At 40.4% G+C, this 18,307-nt stretch overlaps 2 protein-coding genes across 2 annotated transcripts in view; one reads left to right on the top strand and one right to left on the bottom strand.

Annotated features, from left to right (window-relative positions):
• The first annotated feature begins 899 nt into the window (after positions 1-899).
• Positions 900-9,015, top strand: vstm4a (V-set and transmembrane domain containing 4a). Its single transcript, XM_085369307.1, has 8 exons — positions 900-948; positions 2,159-2,611; positions 5,062-5,115; positions 5,205-5,312; positions 5,430-5,463; positions 5,713-5,861; positions 6,289-6,356; positions 8,724-9,015. The coding sequence occupies exons 1-8, from the start codon at positions 900-902 to the stop codon at positions 8,874-8,876; spliced, it is 1,068 nt and encodes a 355-aa protein (XP_085225433.1). The 3' UTR covers positions 8,877-9,015.
• A 2,904-nt stretch (positions 9,016-11,919) lies between these two features.
• The window catches only part of wdfy4 (WDFY family member 4), a 37,100-nt gene continuing 30,712 nt past the window's right edge, over positions 11,920-18,307 (bottom strand). The window contains exons 55-64 of the mRNA XM_085369949.1: positions 17,630-17,721; positions 16,209-16,418; positions 15,999-16,119; positions 14,754-14,911; positions 14,463-14,621; positions 14,180-14,359; positions 13,746-13,928; positions 13,147-13,234; positions 12,317-12,446; positions 11,920-12,094 (exon numbers count right to left, since the gene is read on the bottom strand). Of these exons, the coding sequence (XP_085226075.1) occupies positions 12,031-12,094; positions 12,317-12,446; positions 13,147-13,234; positions 13,746-13,928; positions 14,180-14,359; positions 14,463-14,621; positions 14,754-14,911; positions 15,999-16,119; positions 16,209-16,418; positions 17,630-17,721 (1,385 nt within the window). The 3' untranslated portion in view covers positions 11,920-12,030. The remainder of the gene's footprint in view (positions 12,095-12,316; positions 12,447-13,146; positions 13,235-13,745; positions 13,929-14,179; positions 14,360-14,462; positions 14,622-14,753; positions 14,912-15,998; positions 16,120-16,208; positions 16,419-17,629; positions 17,722-18,307) is intronic.

The following is an 18,307-nucleotide window of genomic DNA, read 5'->3' as shown; positions in this document are numbered from 1 at the left end:
CCTTATATTACAGCTGTCTGTTTTTTTAAAAAAAAACCAAACAAACAAACAAACAAACAAACAAACCAGTAGATTCCCACAGACTCAGTTCCTCTTAAGAGAACACTACATACGACTAAGGGTTAAATCTGTTGTGTAATTCCATTTGGCTTTGGCAGAGCTCAAAGCGCCAGCAGAAGCCCTGCCTCAGCAGTTTAGCCTGCCCAATAAAGCAGCAGGCTTCATACCACTGGGACAGTCTGACAACCACAGCCAGAGACAAACCCATGCCACTCTGTCCAGCAGCTGGGAGAGGTCCCAGCACAGACACACACACACACACACACACGGGGACAAATGTGCCTCAACATAAATGCATAAACACATGCATACATACACAAAAATATGAACCTCACACAAATAAACATCAGCATTTGGCCTTTACTCCGAGATGCAAGATGAGCATTATTCCTGGTGACTGAGGTGATGGAAATGCATTTTCAGCAGTTTACTGTGTATGCTTCTTAGAACTGCACACAATGTCACACACACGCGTGCACACAAACCACGAGACTTGACCATCACTTTGGAGTTCTGGGGGTTTTGGGCCACGGTCCAGGACACACTCAGAACACAGGAAATGACATTTCCTACGTTTTGCAGGACACACAAGAGAAAGAGAGTGAGAGAGACAGCCACAGGGAGAGGGAGGCAGAGAGTACTGGGAGAGAGTGGGAGTTTCTAAGTGGGAACAGAGCCTTTACTGTTTCATATTACACAGAAAAGAGGAGAAAGAGGAGAAGAGTTAATGGTGGGTAAGGGCTCTGGTGGGTTGTGCAGTCAGGCTCTGTTTTGAATGTAGCTGCTTGTGTAAGTTGCTGTGCAGTTGTCTGGGTTTATGGATTCACTGACTGTGGAAAATGTACTTCTCTGTAGTGATCCTTGTCCTGACTAAGGCTCTGGTCACAGGTAAGTGTGCCTTCTTTACCGCAGCATACAGCAATGAGAAAGTGAGCAAGCAGGCGTAAAAGAGGCAATATGTGTTTGAGTTGTAACTTGAGCTGTCATCACACACCATCGTCAAAGTTTCAGTGCATTATGGACCTTTGGTAAGGAAATAATAGAAAGCATACAACTACAGTTAGCATCTAGAGGTCATCATATCTAAAATAATCACAATTTGCTAGTGCATTTGTTATTGTGTTAATAGTGTGGTGCAGAAAAGTTGTTTACAAAAAAAAAGAGAAAAAAAAAAAACAACCAGTTGTGGCGTTAGGGTGGTTTGTTGTCTGTGATCAGAGAAAACCTCAGTATAGTTTTTACATATAATTTGTGTCCTAAAAACTGCTGTGAAGCAGACTTACAACTCGTGTTTTATGTCCTATATTTTTTTTTCAGCTGTGCATAATGTTGTTTGAAGTACTTCAGCTGCTTTTGTTGCCACATTAAATAGTGTTAGACAAGCCCCAGAGAGCCTAAGGGAGATTCCCCAACAAACAAGACCAAAAAAAAAAAAAAAAAGAAAGAAAGAAAAGAAAAGAAAAAATTAAGCAAAAGCAGCATGGAAGACCAGATGGTCCCTGTTATCCTTCCATGTTTCTCCTTGCCTGTTCTGGGTTGTTCCATACCGAGGATGAATGTTTCCCACCTGTAGCTATTCTTTGCCTGTCTGGTCACACATATTGTGTGGGGTCTGGACACATATTGTGTCCAGACCCCTTTGTCTCTGCCCTGGCTCACAGCAGACTAAACCAAGAGCACATCCAAGAAAGTAAAGTCATACTTTAGCTGTTTCTTTCGCAGTGCTTTTACGCTTCCTTGCTAAAAGAGAGTGAATACACATACAATCATGGGAAGATGCACAAATAGAACCAGTGATTGTTTGAAGCTGTGACAGCAGACAAACTTTTAACTCGTTTATTACTAATTTCGAAAGAAGGATTGAGTCATATAAGCGTTCTGTGAGGCTTATGGTTTGATTTAATTTTATTCTGACACACATTTACCTAGATATCTTACTCGGAAAGTATTACACAGTAACAGAAGCAGACATTTTGGAAAAGGAACATACTGAGTAGATTGAAACTAAATGATATATGTACAAAATCGAATTAAAATGAAAGCTGTATACATTTGTGCATATATAACCAAAAGCGTTTGTGGTTTTTTTTGTCAACAGAGGTATGCCATGCTCTTAATGTGACAGTGACCCCTGGGCCTGTCGTCTTGGCAACAGAGAACGACAACCTGACACTGTCCTGTCTGGTATCTCAAAGGAAGAGGACCACGAGTGTCCTGATTCTTCACTGGTTCTTCTCTCCTCTAACCGCTCCTACTCCTGTGCCTCCTGCTTCCCTTCCACCCAACTCTCCTCCCGTACTCGACCACCCGCAGTTTCTGATTGTAAAGATGGGCTTAAGGAGAAGGAAGCTGTATGGGAACTACACCTACCGTTTCCCACAACCAAAGTTTCATCTGCACGAGAAAACGGAGGGAGAGGTGTACCAGTTGCGGATTCTCAGCGTGACTGGGTCGGACCAGGGTTTTTACAGCTGTAAAGTTCAGGAGATCCGCAAACACAGAGACATATGGAGAATCACTTCCAATGGTACCAGCACCACACAGATGACAGGTAAAAAGATGTATTCCCTCACATCTCTGTGCCATATTTCTTAAAATACAGACCCATGGACTCATCTGACTTATGAGGTGGATGCTGAGAATTGAGGACTTGAGACTTGTCAATGTTCCTAGTTATTGTTCTGTATTCATATACACATGTAATCATATGTATATGAATACCTTTATTTAAGCTGATGATCCGTTTGTTTATTTGCATATTAAAACTATAAAACTGTTTCAGGAGATAATTAAAAAGAATATTTTCAGACTGCTATTTTTCAAAGAATTCCCTTAGCCCACATTCGTTTTAGTAAAAATGTCGACCAAGTTATCTGGAAATAAAAACAACCAAATTAAGGAAGGGCCACGATTTTCTTCTACTAAGAAACAAAGATTGTGTAGAAATGTGTCCTCTAACTTAAACTTGCAATATTTGCAGACGGTCATGCCTATATGTTTGAGTGCGACCCCAGTCCTCTGGCATTTCCATCTCAAAACAATGAGCTCACACAGCCAAACCACACTTAACAAAATCCCTGCCTGTGTGCGTGTAAGGAGTAAAAGGTAGGGTGTTGTTGAGCTGGCAGGGTTCAAAAACTCTGATGTCAGCATTTTGGGTTTACTTTTATGCAAGCCTCAGGAAAAAAAAAAAAATACTGGAGAGTTTAGTTGCAGCTTATTCAGTGTGTGCCAATGGTCTTGCAGAAATCAACAAACAAAACAAAGAGAACCCTGTTAAGAAATCATTTAAATCACATGAAGTAATAAATATTTCTTCAATATTTATTTTTATCTGTGCAACACACTGGACCGATCATCGGTGAGATGCACTGGGTGAAGGGGTTTACTAGAGATTTATGAGGCTTTGCCACACTTTGAGGAGGCCGTGTGTGACTCAGTTTACCTTTCAATAGTTTTACGCAAGAAAAGCGCAGAGGTTCGAGTCAGACAGAGCCTGACAACGCCCTGCCCTATATTCAGGGCAATGTCCCACTAAGGAAGCCACACAACCTCAGGCATCTCCGCCATGCATTGACCACAGAACCAGAAACAGAAGACCTGACATTATGAGGGTAAACAAAGAGGGAAAAAAATTATATTGAGGGAACCCCTTAGTCTGCAGATCTCAGTCTGCAGGGCATAGAGCAAAGACTACAACCTAAAGAGGTCAATGGACCACTTTCATTCACAAAACTCCAACCTCTTCTTTATATCTAGTTCCCAGCTTCAGACCTTTAATAAGAAAGTTTGATTGCTTTGTGCTGATTTTCTAAACTGGTAAACTTTCTAGACACTGTGTTCAAGTTCACTGAGCTGCCAGTTTCAGTGGTTGGTAATTTGTTTTCCACATTTACCTTCACAGCTGAAAGACCTCAGATAAGCCTAAATCTGGACCTGATGGTGTAACAGGGGTATAGGGTATTTACATTTCACATAAACGTATCACTATTGGTATGATGTAGAAACATTTTTAGTGAGCGTTTACATTTAATAGCTCCCTTACAGAGAAGCTGGTGACCTCAGTGTGTTTGCTCTCATCAGATGTGCGGTTTAACTGGTGGTTAACCTCAGCCCAGATTCCAGCCAATTGTAACTGTCGCCTTGTCTGGTGAACAAGACTGGTAAAGTTTGCCTGCTTCACAAGTCTTTATCTTAGCTTAACAGTGCAAAGACATGATAGCCTGGCCCATCACACCTTTATTAGTCTTAAAAGAAAGTTATATTCATGGCAAAGATAGCATGTGGTAAGAGCATTTTTAAAAACAAGCTGTTATATTTGATGAAATGGAAAAATATTTGTGAAAAAAAAATCTTCCATTTCAAGAAGAACAAAAACATGATTATTTACTTTTTATACCTTTTTTCCATCCTAGAAATATTCCCTAACCCACAGTGTTGCACATTAATTATGTGTTACTGAAACAGAACAGTGAAGACACATTGACAATTTTGCATTTAGTTCAGTGGTCTGGAAACAGGCTAAAAGTCAATTAGAGTTAATATCTTACAATATGCATCAACCTGTGTGGAAAAGTCATATTAAAATCTCATTATGGAGAGCAGAGACAGTCTTCACTCTCAACCTCTCCCTAAATACCCCTGACCTGTACAAAATCAGTGACAGCTCCCTTGTTGTTGTTTTTTTCCTTAGTTAATAAGGACAAAGAGAACACTGTTGATAGCTGATATGTGGAACAATGGGGAACCCCCAAACATGGTCCAAGAACAGCAACACAGCTGATATATGTGTGTGTGTGTGTGTTAATGTTGTGTTTGGCTGATGGTGAAGCAGACTCTCCCTTTATGACAGTGGTTTGGATATTTCCAAGAACCACTGGGGTTTGTTGTACAGGGCCACAGCCCTCAGACATCAACAAATATAAAGATACTCAGTCTGGGCACAGTTTCCATCTTTTATGTACAGTTTCTGATGACATTTTAAACTGTCTGTTTCTACAGTGCACTTTACACCCGAGGATGGTAGAAGTGAAGGATTGTGGCTTTTGTTTGCAGGTACTGTTCTCAGCTCTATTCCTAATTCTGTCTCATTTACACATCTTGCTTAAATAAAGCTTATTCTATTCTGATGTCTCTGTTTTTAGATGTGTATCTGTGTGCTGTGCTGATCTGCTCACTGGGCCTGCTGTCCATCTTCCTATTCACTCTCGTCCTAATCTGCCAGTACTTCTACAGAAGACACAGGCTCAAATGTAAAACCACTTGTTTTCCCAAAGCAACCGTAGATTTATAGCTTTATGTTTCCCACTTTTGTATCTAAAACAAACCGTCACATCAAATGTTTGTCTTTATTGCTTCTTTCTCTACAGCCAGTTACCCTCTGGTCAAATGTCCAGAAAGCAGGTACTAGTATGCTCTTTATTTAGAAATCAGAAAGCTGGGGGAGTGTGTGTGTGTGGGGGGGGGGACAAACACAGTATTTGCCAATTATATATATATATATATATATATATATATATATATATATGCAAAACAAACAAACATTATGTTGAGCTTCAGAAGTATTTTTAAATGTCTATTTATTTACACATTTTTAAAAGAGCATTTTTAGCTTTAATATAAATTAAGATCAACTTTATCTACTCCTTACAGCTCAGGAGAGACTGTAACAAGCTCTAGTAGTTGCTCCAGTTCCTCCCCAAGCGCACAAAGGAGAGACATGAGACAGAAAACCAACCGAACACAAGCAGTAGCGCCACCTAAGCTACCTGAAGAGCCTCCACTGCACATACCAGCCAAAGGTAAAATGTCCTGCAGAGTCCTTCACAAAGTAAAATATAAAGGTTTCAGCTTTTAAACCTAAGATGAAACATACTAGAGGTACCAGAGTCACAGAGTGGCGTGAGAGGCCCTAGCCCCAAGAGCAGGAATTTGGCAAAGAACAGTAAATTACAGTAAATTGTCAGCAAGCAGAAAAGCAGGAATTAAGCTTGCACAAAAACAGTCAGAGAATGTGAAATTCCTGCCTAGTGTGTTACGAATTAAATGAACACTGTCACTGAAAACAGCAGAAGAAAGCATTTACATCCGTTTTTAAACAACACTGTGATTAGGTTTAACACAAAGTGCTTGTGAAGGACAATTTTGACTTCAACCACAATTTAATACTTGCCAGTTCATTCCTCCTGGCTGCTATTTTGAGTCAATTAAGGTTGTCTCCGTTTTCAGTGCCCGTTGCTGCAAAGAGACCTCGAAAGCCCAGAAGGTTGAAGACTCAGCCAAGGAGATCTGCCACTGTAAGTCTCTTCCTTCAAGCACAAAACCTATGTGAACTAAAACTATGAAGATCAGTTATGAAACATAGGTACTTAATACCTTTAGAATGTATTTCTTAATGTTTCGAAAAGATTTTTTTCCGTGAGCACAGTTGTTATTGAGATGCATGCAAGAGGGAATTTGTCTCACGACTGCATGATTGTCTACAGCAGTTTATTGCCATGTCTTCATTCAGTTATGAGCTTGATAATTCTATTTAGCTTTATTGCTTCTGAAACACAATTATTTATTTATAGTGCTTCATTGGTTTTATATCTTCAATAAAAGTGTCAAACAAGTGTGTACAGAAGAAAACTACTCAAACTAAGCATCATCAGTATTTCGTCTAATGGCGTTCTTGTAATTTTGTACTGAAACGAAGCACTGGAGATGTGAGCTTTTCTTTAGCACGAACATGCTGATTAGATTAGTGCAGCCAGGAGGATCTGAGGATTTTGGATAGGGCTCCTGTTGTACCAAATGTTTTCCGGGTAAACTAAATGTTCCAAGAGGTCCTGAAAACAATGTAAACAGATTCTGCTGCTGGGAAACAGAAAAGATGTTTACCATGGAAGTTGACAAAAACTACAATTTGCTGACAAGATGAAATGCTGACAGTTACAGTTGTCTGTGACTGTTTTTCCCAGTTGTAAATTCTGAAATTGTTGCACATACAGTGGGGCAAAAAAGTATTTAGTCAGCCACCGATTGTGCAAGTTCCCCCACTTAAAATGAAGACAGAGGTCAGTAATTTGCACCAGAGGTACACTTCAACTGTGAGAGACAGAATGTGAAAAAAAAAAAATCCATGAATTCACATGGTAGGATTTGTAAAGAATTTATTCGTAAATTAGGGTGGAAAATAAGTATTTGGTCACCTCAAACAAGGAAAATCTCTGGCTCTCACAGACCTGTAACGTCTTCTGTAAGAAGCTTTTCTGTCCCCCACTCGTTACCTGTATGAATGGCACCTGTTTGAATTCATCATCTGTATAAAAGACACCTGTCCACAGCCTCAAACAGTCAGACTCCAAACTCCGCCATGGCCAAGACCAAAGAGCTTTCGAAGGACACCAGGAAAAGTATTGTAGACCTGCACCAGACTGGGAAGAGTGAATCTACAATAGGCAAGCAGCTTGGTGTGAAAAAAATCAACTGTGGGAGCAATCATCAGAAAATGGAAGACATACAAGACCACTGATAATCTCCCTCGATCTGGGGCTCCACGCAAGATCTCATCCCGTGGGGTCAAAATGATCATGAGAACGGTGAGCAAAGATCCCAGAACCACACGGGGGGACCTGGTGAATGACCTGCAGAGAGCTGGGACCAAAGTAACAAAGGTCACCATCAGTAACACACTACAACGGCAGGGAATCAAATCCCGCAGTGCCAGACGTGTTCCGCTGCTTAAGCCAGTGCATGTCCAGGCCCGTCTGAAGTTTGCCAGAGAGCACATGGATGATACAGCAGAGGATTGGGAGAATGTCATGTGGTCAGATGAAACCAAAGTAGAACTTTTTGGTATAAACTCAACTCGTCGTGTTTGGAGGAAGAAGAATACTGAGTTGCATCCCAAGAACACCATACCTACTGTGAAGCATGGGGGTGGAAACATCATGCTATGGGGCTGTTTTTCTGCCAAGGGGACAGGACGACTGATCCGTGTTAAGGACAGAATGAATGGGGATATGTATCGTGAGATTTTGAGCCAAAACCTCCTTCCATCAGTGAGAACTTTGAAGATGAAATGAGGCTGGGTCTTCCAACATGACAATGATCCAAAACACACCGCCCGGGCAACAAAGGAGTGGCTCCGTAAGAAGCATTTGAAAGTCCTGGAGTGGCCTAGCCAGTCTCCAGACCTCAACCCCATAGAAAATCTGTGGCGGGAGTTGAAAGTCCGTGTTGCTCGGCGACGGCCCCAAAACATCACTGCTCTCGAGAAGATCTGCATGGAGGAATGGGCCAAAATACCAGCTACTGTGTGTGCAAACCTGGTAAAGACCTATAGTAAACGTTTGACCTCTGTTATTGCCAACAAAGGTTATGTTACAAAGTATTGAGTTGTATTTTTGTTATTGACCAAATACTTATTTTCCACCCTGATTTACGAATAAATTCTTTACAAATCCTACCATGTGGATTCATGGATTTTTTTTTCACATTCTGTCTCTCACAGTTGAAGTGTACCTCTGGTGCAAATTACTGACCTCTGTCATCACTTTAAGTGGGGGAACTTGCACAATCGGTGGCTGACTAAATACTTTTTTGCCCCACTGTATATACTGCAGCAATTCTTTTTTTTGTAGCTGAACTTACTTTTACCCAATTCCTCTCTCCTCTAGCCTCGAATATCACAGGAAGAAAGCCTGACATATGCAGAGCTGGAGCTTGTCCGACCAAGACAGGAGCCCCCGGTCCCTTCCACCCCCGACCCCACACCCTCCAGCCCCGACACAGTCTATGCTCAGATCCTCTTCCAGGAGAAATACCTGTAAACATGTAAGCTTGGTACCTCCTGCAGAGATCCAGCTCTCCGATCGGAACCGTGCAGCAGCCGAAGGACTATATTTATGAACTGTTAGTATGACATTGGTTTTCTTTTTTGGATGCAAGAATGTCATGTGTGGGTAAATGGGAGGCTTGTGCTTGCTGTGTTCAGTTCCAGCACAGCAGCTTCGGGTCTCATAACTTTGTTTCTTTGTTTGTTGGCATCACTGGCCTGTGAGCCAGATGTTTATAGAATGCTCTTACCGTTAACTATTCTTTATAAACTCAGGAGACTGTGTGGGAAGAAACTGTTGTCCAGGCTCTCTTACCGCAGTGTAATAAGGCATTGTAAAAGTCAGTTTTGAAATGCATTTATGATTACAGTACTAATACATCATATTAAGAGATGCTAAAGAGTACAGTGTTTGATTTCTGTAAATACAGTTTTTAAGTGCATCTTTTCTCTAAAGAAGGGTGGATTCCAGTTTGCTTACGAATCTGGAAATTTTAGACACATATACAAACATAACAGGAATGTTTGATAATCTTTCAAAGTTGGGAAATGTCCTTTCTGCGTCTAATGATGAAAGTTACACAAGATTGAAACCATTCAACTGTCTCTAGGGTTTACAGAGAACGGCTAAGAGAGGGGGAAAAAAAAAAAGGTGGTCAAAATGCCTTGTTGAGTTTGGAGAACAGACAGACTGCTTCACACTAAGGTGCACAGAAAAGCGTTTCTGAATGATGAAGCAGCCACTCCTGTTGGCTATGAACAGGAAACTGAGGCTGCAATTCATAGGGGCTAACCAAAATTGCACAACAGAAGATTTGAAGAAAGTTGCCTGGTCTCATGAGTCTCAATTTGTCCTGCGACATTTAGATAGAAGACTCAGAATTTGGTGGGATGTCTTCATCCCGTCTTGGATCAATGATTCGAGTTTGCTGCTGCTGGTGTAACGGCATGGAAGATATTTTGTGTTGTTGCTCAGCATGCCAATGCCTTTATGATCACAGTGTACCCATCTTCTGATAGCTGCTTCCAACATGGTACAAAGATCAAATCATCAAATCAAGTTCAACCCAACGGTGCACTTTGGGCATGTGGTGAAACCGGAGATTCTGATCGTGGATGTGCAGCTGACTGCGTGACGCTATCATGTCTCTGGTCTATATTAACACAATAGCATGGATAAGATGAAACATTTAATAAACTGGTGTAATGGATCCAATACTTTGCCACCTTCAGACAAAAGGCAGGCCAACAGTTTCCAGTATTTATGCTAAGCTAACAATCTAATATACGTATCAATCTTCTCATCCATCAACAATAAACATGCATGATTCCTAATAAAATAGTAGAAAGAATAGAAACAGCACAAAGTGCCTCTAATTTCAAAGTGTACTCACTGTGGCACAAGCATAAATAGCAAATATAAATCTTAGAAGCAGCAGACATAAAGCTCAGGAAAGGTGAAGGGTGCAGGCCATTTTGTGAAGGTCACTGTGTGAAAAATGGGATGAAGATGGAGGAAGAGAATGATGCAAATCCACACCTTTCCCTTGGTGAGTGGGAGAGATTGAGAGAGACCATCATCCCCCACAGTTCATACTCACTGACTACAATGAACCCACTAATGACTACATTTATTCAAATTAGACTAATTGTAATCATGGTTAATAATTAGCTTTACAGTGCATTATAATTGGGTTAGGCTACAAGATGGTTCTGCCTAGGTGCAATAATTTATTTGATTTAATTATTCTGAGGAACCCAATGGTTTGACATTTCATATCATAAAACCAGCGATGTAGAGAGAATGGAGATAGCCGTTGTCTTTAGAGAAGGTCACTGCTAGCTCTCTGGGAAAATTATGAGGACTATTTTCCACTCTATTAAGCTACTCCACTTAGCACAATTAGCCACACACACACAAAGGTTAAAGAGAGAGACCTCTTCCTTTATGACAGAGAGGAGTGGCGCATGTGCATGAGAGAGCAAGTAGGAAACAGAAAGCAAACAAACCTCCACAATCAACAGCCTAACATGCCCACTTATTCACTGGAGTGCAAGTGTGATAATGTTGCTATTACACTTTTCATCTGCAAGTTGGGACGAGTTTCATACCACATCTTGTGAAATTTGTCAGATACTCTGTTTATTTGGTCTCTAATATCTTTGGACACACACACACACACACACACACACACACACACACACAGAGAGAGAGAGAAAATCACCCATTATAGACATAATATGATCACAGAAAATTTAAGGCGGTGCAAAATTTAAGTGGTACAAAATGGGCTGTCCAAAAAAACCCTCATAAATACCATATTACAAAGCAAAATGAAAGCACATTGTGAAACTCAAAATAGTAAAGCCAGCAAACTATTCACATCAAACTAAACAGCCTGAATTTTTCTTACCACGAACATTTACCAGACCAAAACATTACAACGCTTACTTGATTAAACGCTGACTTATTTGTCTCTTCACAACAGTGTTTGCTTGACTTCCAGTTTTTCTCAGAGATGTTTAAGTGAAAAAGCTGCATTTCTCAGGAACAGTTTATGAAGCGCACATGCCCCTGGTCATCATTCATACACTCCTTCTCATGTTCAGTTTAGCAGTGCCCATTTCAACCACAGGCTTCTGCTGTGGGCCCTAGAAAGCTCTGCTAAAGCAGTAAGGGTCCATTTAAATGACTGTACGAGTGTTTCTCTCATCCGTATCCTTCCACCAACTCTGGAAAAATTTAGCCAGTGTCCTTCTGGTTTAACTCGAATTAAATTCAATTAAATCCAACACAGAATTCAGTCAAAAATCAAGGAGACCAGCAGAAAAAGGTTTTGGCAAGTGTCTATCAATAATTTTATTCAAATATACTGAAATTCTGTATTTACACACAGAAAAATACAAAATTAAATATTTGTGTAGAAGGTAAAAGTCATGTTTCGTCTAAATGCATCAAATGTTGTAACACTGTTTTCTGAGAGAGAACACACACACACACACACACACACACACACACACACACACACACACACACACACACACACACACAGCACTTCTGCTGCTCAGCTGCAGTCAGACCTGAGATACTAATGAATTTCCCATCAGAGTCTCTCTGGGAGGATAAAGGGCGTGCAGAAATTGTGTTTTCACTCACACGTCCAGGTGAAAACTTGGCCCCAGGCATCGCCTGCCAACAGAGTAGCATGAGTCCTGCAAAGAATACAGCAAGGGAAATGCAGTGTTGTGCTGTAAAGCATGCAGTGATATACATACAAAGAGAATTAGAAGCTTTCAAATACTGCATATAATTAAATATAAACTCATACTATTTTTCTTCGAACACAGAGATGAATAAAGTTTAAAGTACAGTAATAAACAGAAACTAAACCCCAGCTGGCATTCCTATGAGTGGGTGCTTTTTATTTACTGTACCTGGACATAGCCAGCGCTGTGATGGCTGGATTATTTTTGTAGCGCCGCTGTGACACAGCTTGACTTCTGTTCAGCTCTTGATGTAACACCAGATGTCTCTCCCAGCCTTTAGCCTGGCTGGAGTTGCTCACTGTGGATTCGTGAGAATACATTAGCATCTACTTAATAGTGAATTACAGGGCAGTTGTCCACCCCGCCTGAAATCAGAACCTCAGTGGTCCTCCCCACCCCAAAAACCAAAAAAAAAAAATTCAGAGTGTATTAAGCATGTGTCCATCTGCAGTCAGCAGGCTGCAAAAGGGAGAAAAAGCCCTCAAATATAAATGCTTCAGTGTTACGTAAAAACTTGTCTCAATGTAATTGGAAAGCATAATACTCCTATGAGGTGACGCGAGGCTGTAACCAACGTATGCCAAATTGGATCTGGGTATTATTGCTTTCTAAATTATACACGCTCACACACGTCAGCAAAATTACTCATCAGTGTTTACTGCCTCTATGTTTAATAACTTTATAACAACATAATTCCTGCTAGCCCTAATGCTAGTGAGGGATAGGATGAACATTACAAGCTCTCATCTGGAAACCACACTGTCTAGCTCTGAGATGAGCGGTTAAAAATAATCATCTCACTTAAGAATTTATCTAATTAGATAGCAATGGTTCTTTCGTCGTCTTCTTTTTTTTATTTTTTAAACACTATAAATAATGATGGTCTTTGTGTGCAGTTGCTTTTCAATTGGTTTCACAGTTTTGTTATTGTCGACCACTCTTATTCATTTTATTATGAACACAACACCTGCATGTATATCCCATCGTTCTGCCATTACCGTCTCTCTCTGTTTGGTCTTGCCCTGGGGACACAGGCTCTTCTGGAGGGGCAGGTAATTGTGTTCTGGTGTACTCTGCCCGCCATATCTGTATGAGAGACACATAACGAGTAACAAAATCATAAATATAATTCAAGATAATAACAAATACACTCATATATGCACCAACATGCATGCACATATGCACACACACACACACACACACACACCGTAATAATTCTGTTTATGTGTGCGTGCTGTCCACGTGGCATGGGCACCCACTCCAAAGTGAAGCACAATTTACTGTTTGCAGCTTTGATTGCAGAAAGGCAACACATGCTTATATTAATCTTAAGCAAAAAACAGTCACACACTGCACACAACTCATATACTGTTATTAATACTTTGATGGACACCCAAGCTGGTACCAGCAAGGCTAAAACCAAAGTAATGACTGCCACAGTTGAATACTGTACAGAAACACTCCCACTGATCTATTAGGAGCTATAGAGAATTGTGATAGCATTAACAACAACAACAACAACAACAAAAAACATTCTACATCATACACACAACCATTATGTTATTTACCTGCATGAAAAAACTAAAACAAAACTCACCCGTATAATGCCATCCTCACAGCCTGTGATGATGACATTCCTGGAATCCCACTCGTGTCTCTGTGTAAAGCTGATGCACAGGATGTTTGACTGAGGCCCACAGGAAGTGTCAGTGCAGGTCAACAGCTGGCCCTTCATGGTCCACAGGTAGAGTTGCGGTCCAGCACATGACACAATCTCTCCCTTGGACATATTAACATAGTGTTGACGTTCAGGTGTGCAGACATACAGACAGAAAGAGGGAACAAAAGGAGAAGAACACACACAAACAGGATATTCATGCTGTTAACAGTGAGAACCCTCCCTTCCTCATGCTGCGAGATGAGTGAAAAGGAACAACGTGATGACAGTGAGCCAAAAAATTCAAAGGACAGGAGGAAAAGAGCAGGAGAGACAGAGCAGTGGAAAGAAGGGGACCCAGAAGGTGGACTTACAGTTAGATCATTGATAGCCAGTGCAGAGACGATGGTTGTGTGTCCTGCTAACTGAGTGATATAACTTAGCTCTTCCAAGTCCCACAGGATACAGGTGAGGTCATGAGAGCCGCTCACTATTATGCTGTGGACCTCAGACACAGCGAGACACACCACTGCATCCGTATGACCATATAACGGCTGTGAAGGACAGTGGGGTCAGTATTAGTGCGTGTGTGTTGCAAATAAGTTGTCAACAATACTGTTACATTTCAAGAGCATACAAACATTTGGACAGACGAACCTGTCTGAGTTTCATGTGAGTGAGTTTATCCTTAGTGACTGCCACATCCCACACACAAACGACAGTGCTGGTTCCTGCAGTGATGACGGTGGTCACATTGGGACAGGCGGCGCACAATATGTCTCCCCAGTCACATAAACTCTCACACACTGCAAACGTCTACAAGTCGACATACATAAAGTGTTTAGAATTACACTATATTATGATAAAATCTGAGCTCAAGTTTAATGAGCATCAACTTCAATCAACTAGTTATGGAAATGTGTAAAATGCATTGACATTACATAATACCTTTTCTGTGGCATGGTTTCCAAAGGCACAACTGTTGTCAGGAAATCCCCAGCTGAAGAAGCAGCACCGTAGCGGTGACAGGAGGAGCTGGTTTTTCTCCAGAACCAAGACCTCTTTTTCCAAGCACAGTATCTGACCTACCGGGCCTCTTGACAGCTCTACAGTAATATTTAGAACAGTATATATAACTTGTCAAACCCAACACAAAAATGTTATAGTCTTAAAAAAAAGAAAAGAAAAAAAGAAGTAAAGAAAATGACCTTTTTCTATATTACGTGTACCTGTAATAAAGATAATAGCTCTTCAAAAATATCATATTAAAGAGTTTCGTATCTCAGTAAACTTGTAAAGTGTTTCATTAAAGAGAGAACAGAAAAACTGGGCAATTAAAACAGCCATCCTCATGGTTACGAGCTGAGGCTTGGTCCTAGGGGGCACCTGCATCTGGGGGTAAGGCAGTGATTGCGCTTGTAACTGACCTATTCATGCAGGAAGAGGCAAAATCATTACATCCGATTGCCAGTTCTGCTTCTATAATCCCCAGAAAGAAGCTCTGTCTGCATTCGTTCTTAGTGTTCCTCGTCCTATTCATCTCTATCTGCTTATTGATCAGATCAGACACTCTAAGATTTAATATGAAATGTAATATGCAGGAATCTCTCCCTGAGCATTCGCAGATTCATCTCCTATCCCTCAGTGGGCCTATAGGGATATTCCGATTATTAAGTAGGGCTCAGCAGCAGAGTCATCTCCATATTGTAGCTCTAACAGATAGCTTCTATCTTTCTGTAGTGTAAATTAATCTATGGGCATTCTCACTCCATTTCAATGATTCCCCTAAGATTTGGGCACATCCGGTGTATAATAACCAACATCAAATAGTAGGGAATAAAATAAAGGTGGAACAATGCAAAACAACGAAGATCACTATAATTGATTCAATTTAGTTTACTCAGCATAAAAGTGTTTAATGTGTATCATTCATGAGGCTGTATTAAGATTTGTTTTTATCTTATAACATAGTTTGAAGACTAGAATAGTTTGACAGTTTTGCCGCAATTACACCAAATATGAAACCAAGGCCTGTAGCAACAAAGCAGCTTACAATAAAGATTTTTTATTTTAAGGAAGAAAGAAAAGAAAGGAAAAGCAAAGAAGGGGGAAAAAAGCTTTTGAGGGGCAGGAAGCCAGAAATTCTCTAAGATATGTTTCATATTCTCTGAACATCTTTGTGTTTAGGTATACCTCTGAATGGTTGCGCAGGGGTCTTTAGCTTATCCAGTTTGAAATAAAATGGAGTTGGCTGATGTGTTGATGACCCTTCTTTCTTAGAGCCACTGCGAGGCGGATGGGGCTTGATGAAGAGCTATGGGAAATACATAATACAGTAAATATACTCCAATTACACTAATTCATCGTCACATTATTATTATTATCATCATTTTTTTTTTAAACCTGTTTGGGAACTTGTCCAAAGTTGCTGACATATCCCAAGATTGTGCTCTTGATGACAGGGTCTTTAGTGTCCTGCCAGCGTTTCTGGGGGTAAAAGTAAGGGTGGAACGTGTTCACACTTTCTATTGCAGCTTGACCTCGTTGCCGATATCCAAAAATCAGATCGATCCACAGGTGTAGGTTGGCGCTCACATAGTCACTTTCCAGTGCCTAAAGCAAACAGAGCAGGAGATTGTTGCACAAACTAAAGCCATCTAGTCACATAATATTATAAAGCTATTAAAACATGCATACAACAGTCTTTTAAAAAAAAAAAAAAAAAAAAAAAAAAACCCAGCAGTGTTTAGCACTCGTTATTATTGTGGTCCCCAAACCATCAGTCAAACTGCTAATATGACACCAATGCACAAAACTTCTAAGACTGTACAGCCAATCAAATTATTAAGGTACCCTACAATTCCTTCCAAAAGTCAATTTAGAAGTCCAGGACAGCAAGAGACCGAACAGCTGTGTTATGAGCATATCTTCATGTTACAATTAAAGAATGATTTGGGTTGAATTAGCCAGAGATTGGTTTTGAAGAGTTAATGAGGAAAAGTGGGCATTATGACCAGCTATATCCTAGCGCCACATTTTAATAAACAGGTCCTGGATGAACAGAAAGGTGGAAAAAAAGAAAAAAGTATCATAACAAGGATATATTGTCCTGAGTTAATTTGTCTGTGGAAGAAAAAAAAAATCTTCTAAAGTCACTAATTTTATGAGAATGGTAGGCAATAAGAGTAGTTCAGTAGATTACAGAGTGATAACCATCACATATGCCCCAGGAATGGAAAAAGGGAGGGTCATCATGTAGAAACAGAAAGAAAATGAACAGACGAGTACAATAACCCCACAGAGGGATAGATGAGGGTAAGCTGGGAAAAAAAGAAGAAGAAGAAAGATAGTGAGAATATTCAACCAATCAACAACTGGCAGAAATAATGACATTATGAAAAAGAGAGAGTCGTATGTGTTCCCCGAATCCTGTTAAATAGGCTTGTTGTCCTGTATTGTCTGTCATCTAAGCTTCAGATAAATGCCTTTTTATGCATCTTCTGTATAGGAAAACAACTGGTCATTATACTTGACTAACAGTTAGTACCACAAGAACATAACTGAACCAAACTCAGCGAGACAAAACTGCCTTCTGAGAATTTACTGAACTGACCAACATCTGTGATATGAACAACAAACTGCAACCTACACTATTACAGTGCCACACATGTAGTGAATGTATGTGCGGAGATACTTAATACAGTGAATCTTCTGTATACATCAGCCGGTAATGACTATCATTATTAGGTGTTGTGGGTACATAAGTCAGAGTACACAACAGGCCAGGCTAGCGGTTTGGAGGGGAAAGTCTAGGTGTCACTGACCTCTCGATGGATTCTAATGAACTCCTGGGGGTCACCTTTTGCCCATGGAGGTAGCTCGACATCTCCCAGAGCTGTGCCATCTTCCATACAGCCTAAAAAGACACACATATGCATTATTGACTACGTGAACTGTGTAGGAAAAAGAAATCAAGAGGAGCCACTGGTGACATGGGTGAAGCAGTGTTTTAATTAGTAAATACCGTTTTTGTTTGCGTGTCATTTGTGTGCAGAGACACACATATACATGCATTAACACTTGAATAATGCCATTCACAATATTGCCAACGGCTTCATGCAATTACACTGACTGACACCAACTGGCGAAAATGTGCCAAGAAACAATATACAATCAAATTGGCTTTGCAAATGTTTAAGGCCTTTCTGATTAAAAAAAATAAAGGGAAAAAAGTGGTATCCTCATGTGGCATACTATATATTTTTATTGCCAAATAAAGAAAGACCAACGACATGACTGTAATAGGAACAGGCCAGAGATTAATATAGCTTATTATTCTGTGCCACACCTTCATTGATGGCCAACGAACACTCCAGCAAACCACTGTGGTGTGATCTGTTATATGCTCCCTCATTACCATGAACAAATGTATGCAAAACCTAATCAGTCAATCTGTGGGATACATGTGCAGTTTCTACTGTATCGTCTTTCATTCAAATTAA

This window comes from Diplotaxodon limnothrissa, linkage group LG13 (genome assembly GCF_057381915.1).
Source record: "Diplotaxodon limnothrissa isolate DT_005_m linkage group LG13, D_limnothrissa_male_GT1.1, whole genome shotgun sequence".
Classification (NCBI taxonomy): domain Eukaryota; kingdom Metazoa; phylum Chordata; class Actinopteri; order Cichliformes; family Cichlidae; genus Diplotaxodon; species Diplotaxodon limnothrissa.
This window is presented reverse-complemented; position numbering and strand designations above follow the sequence as displayed.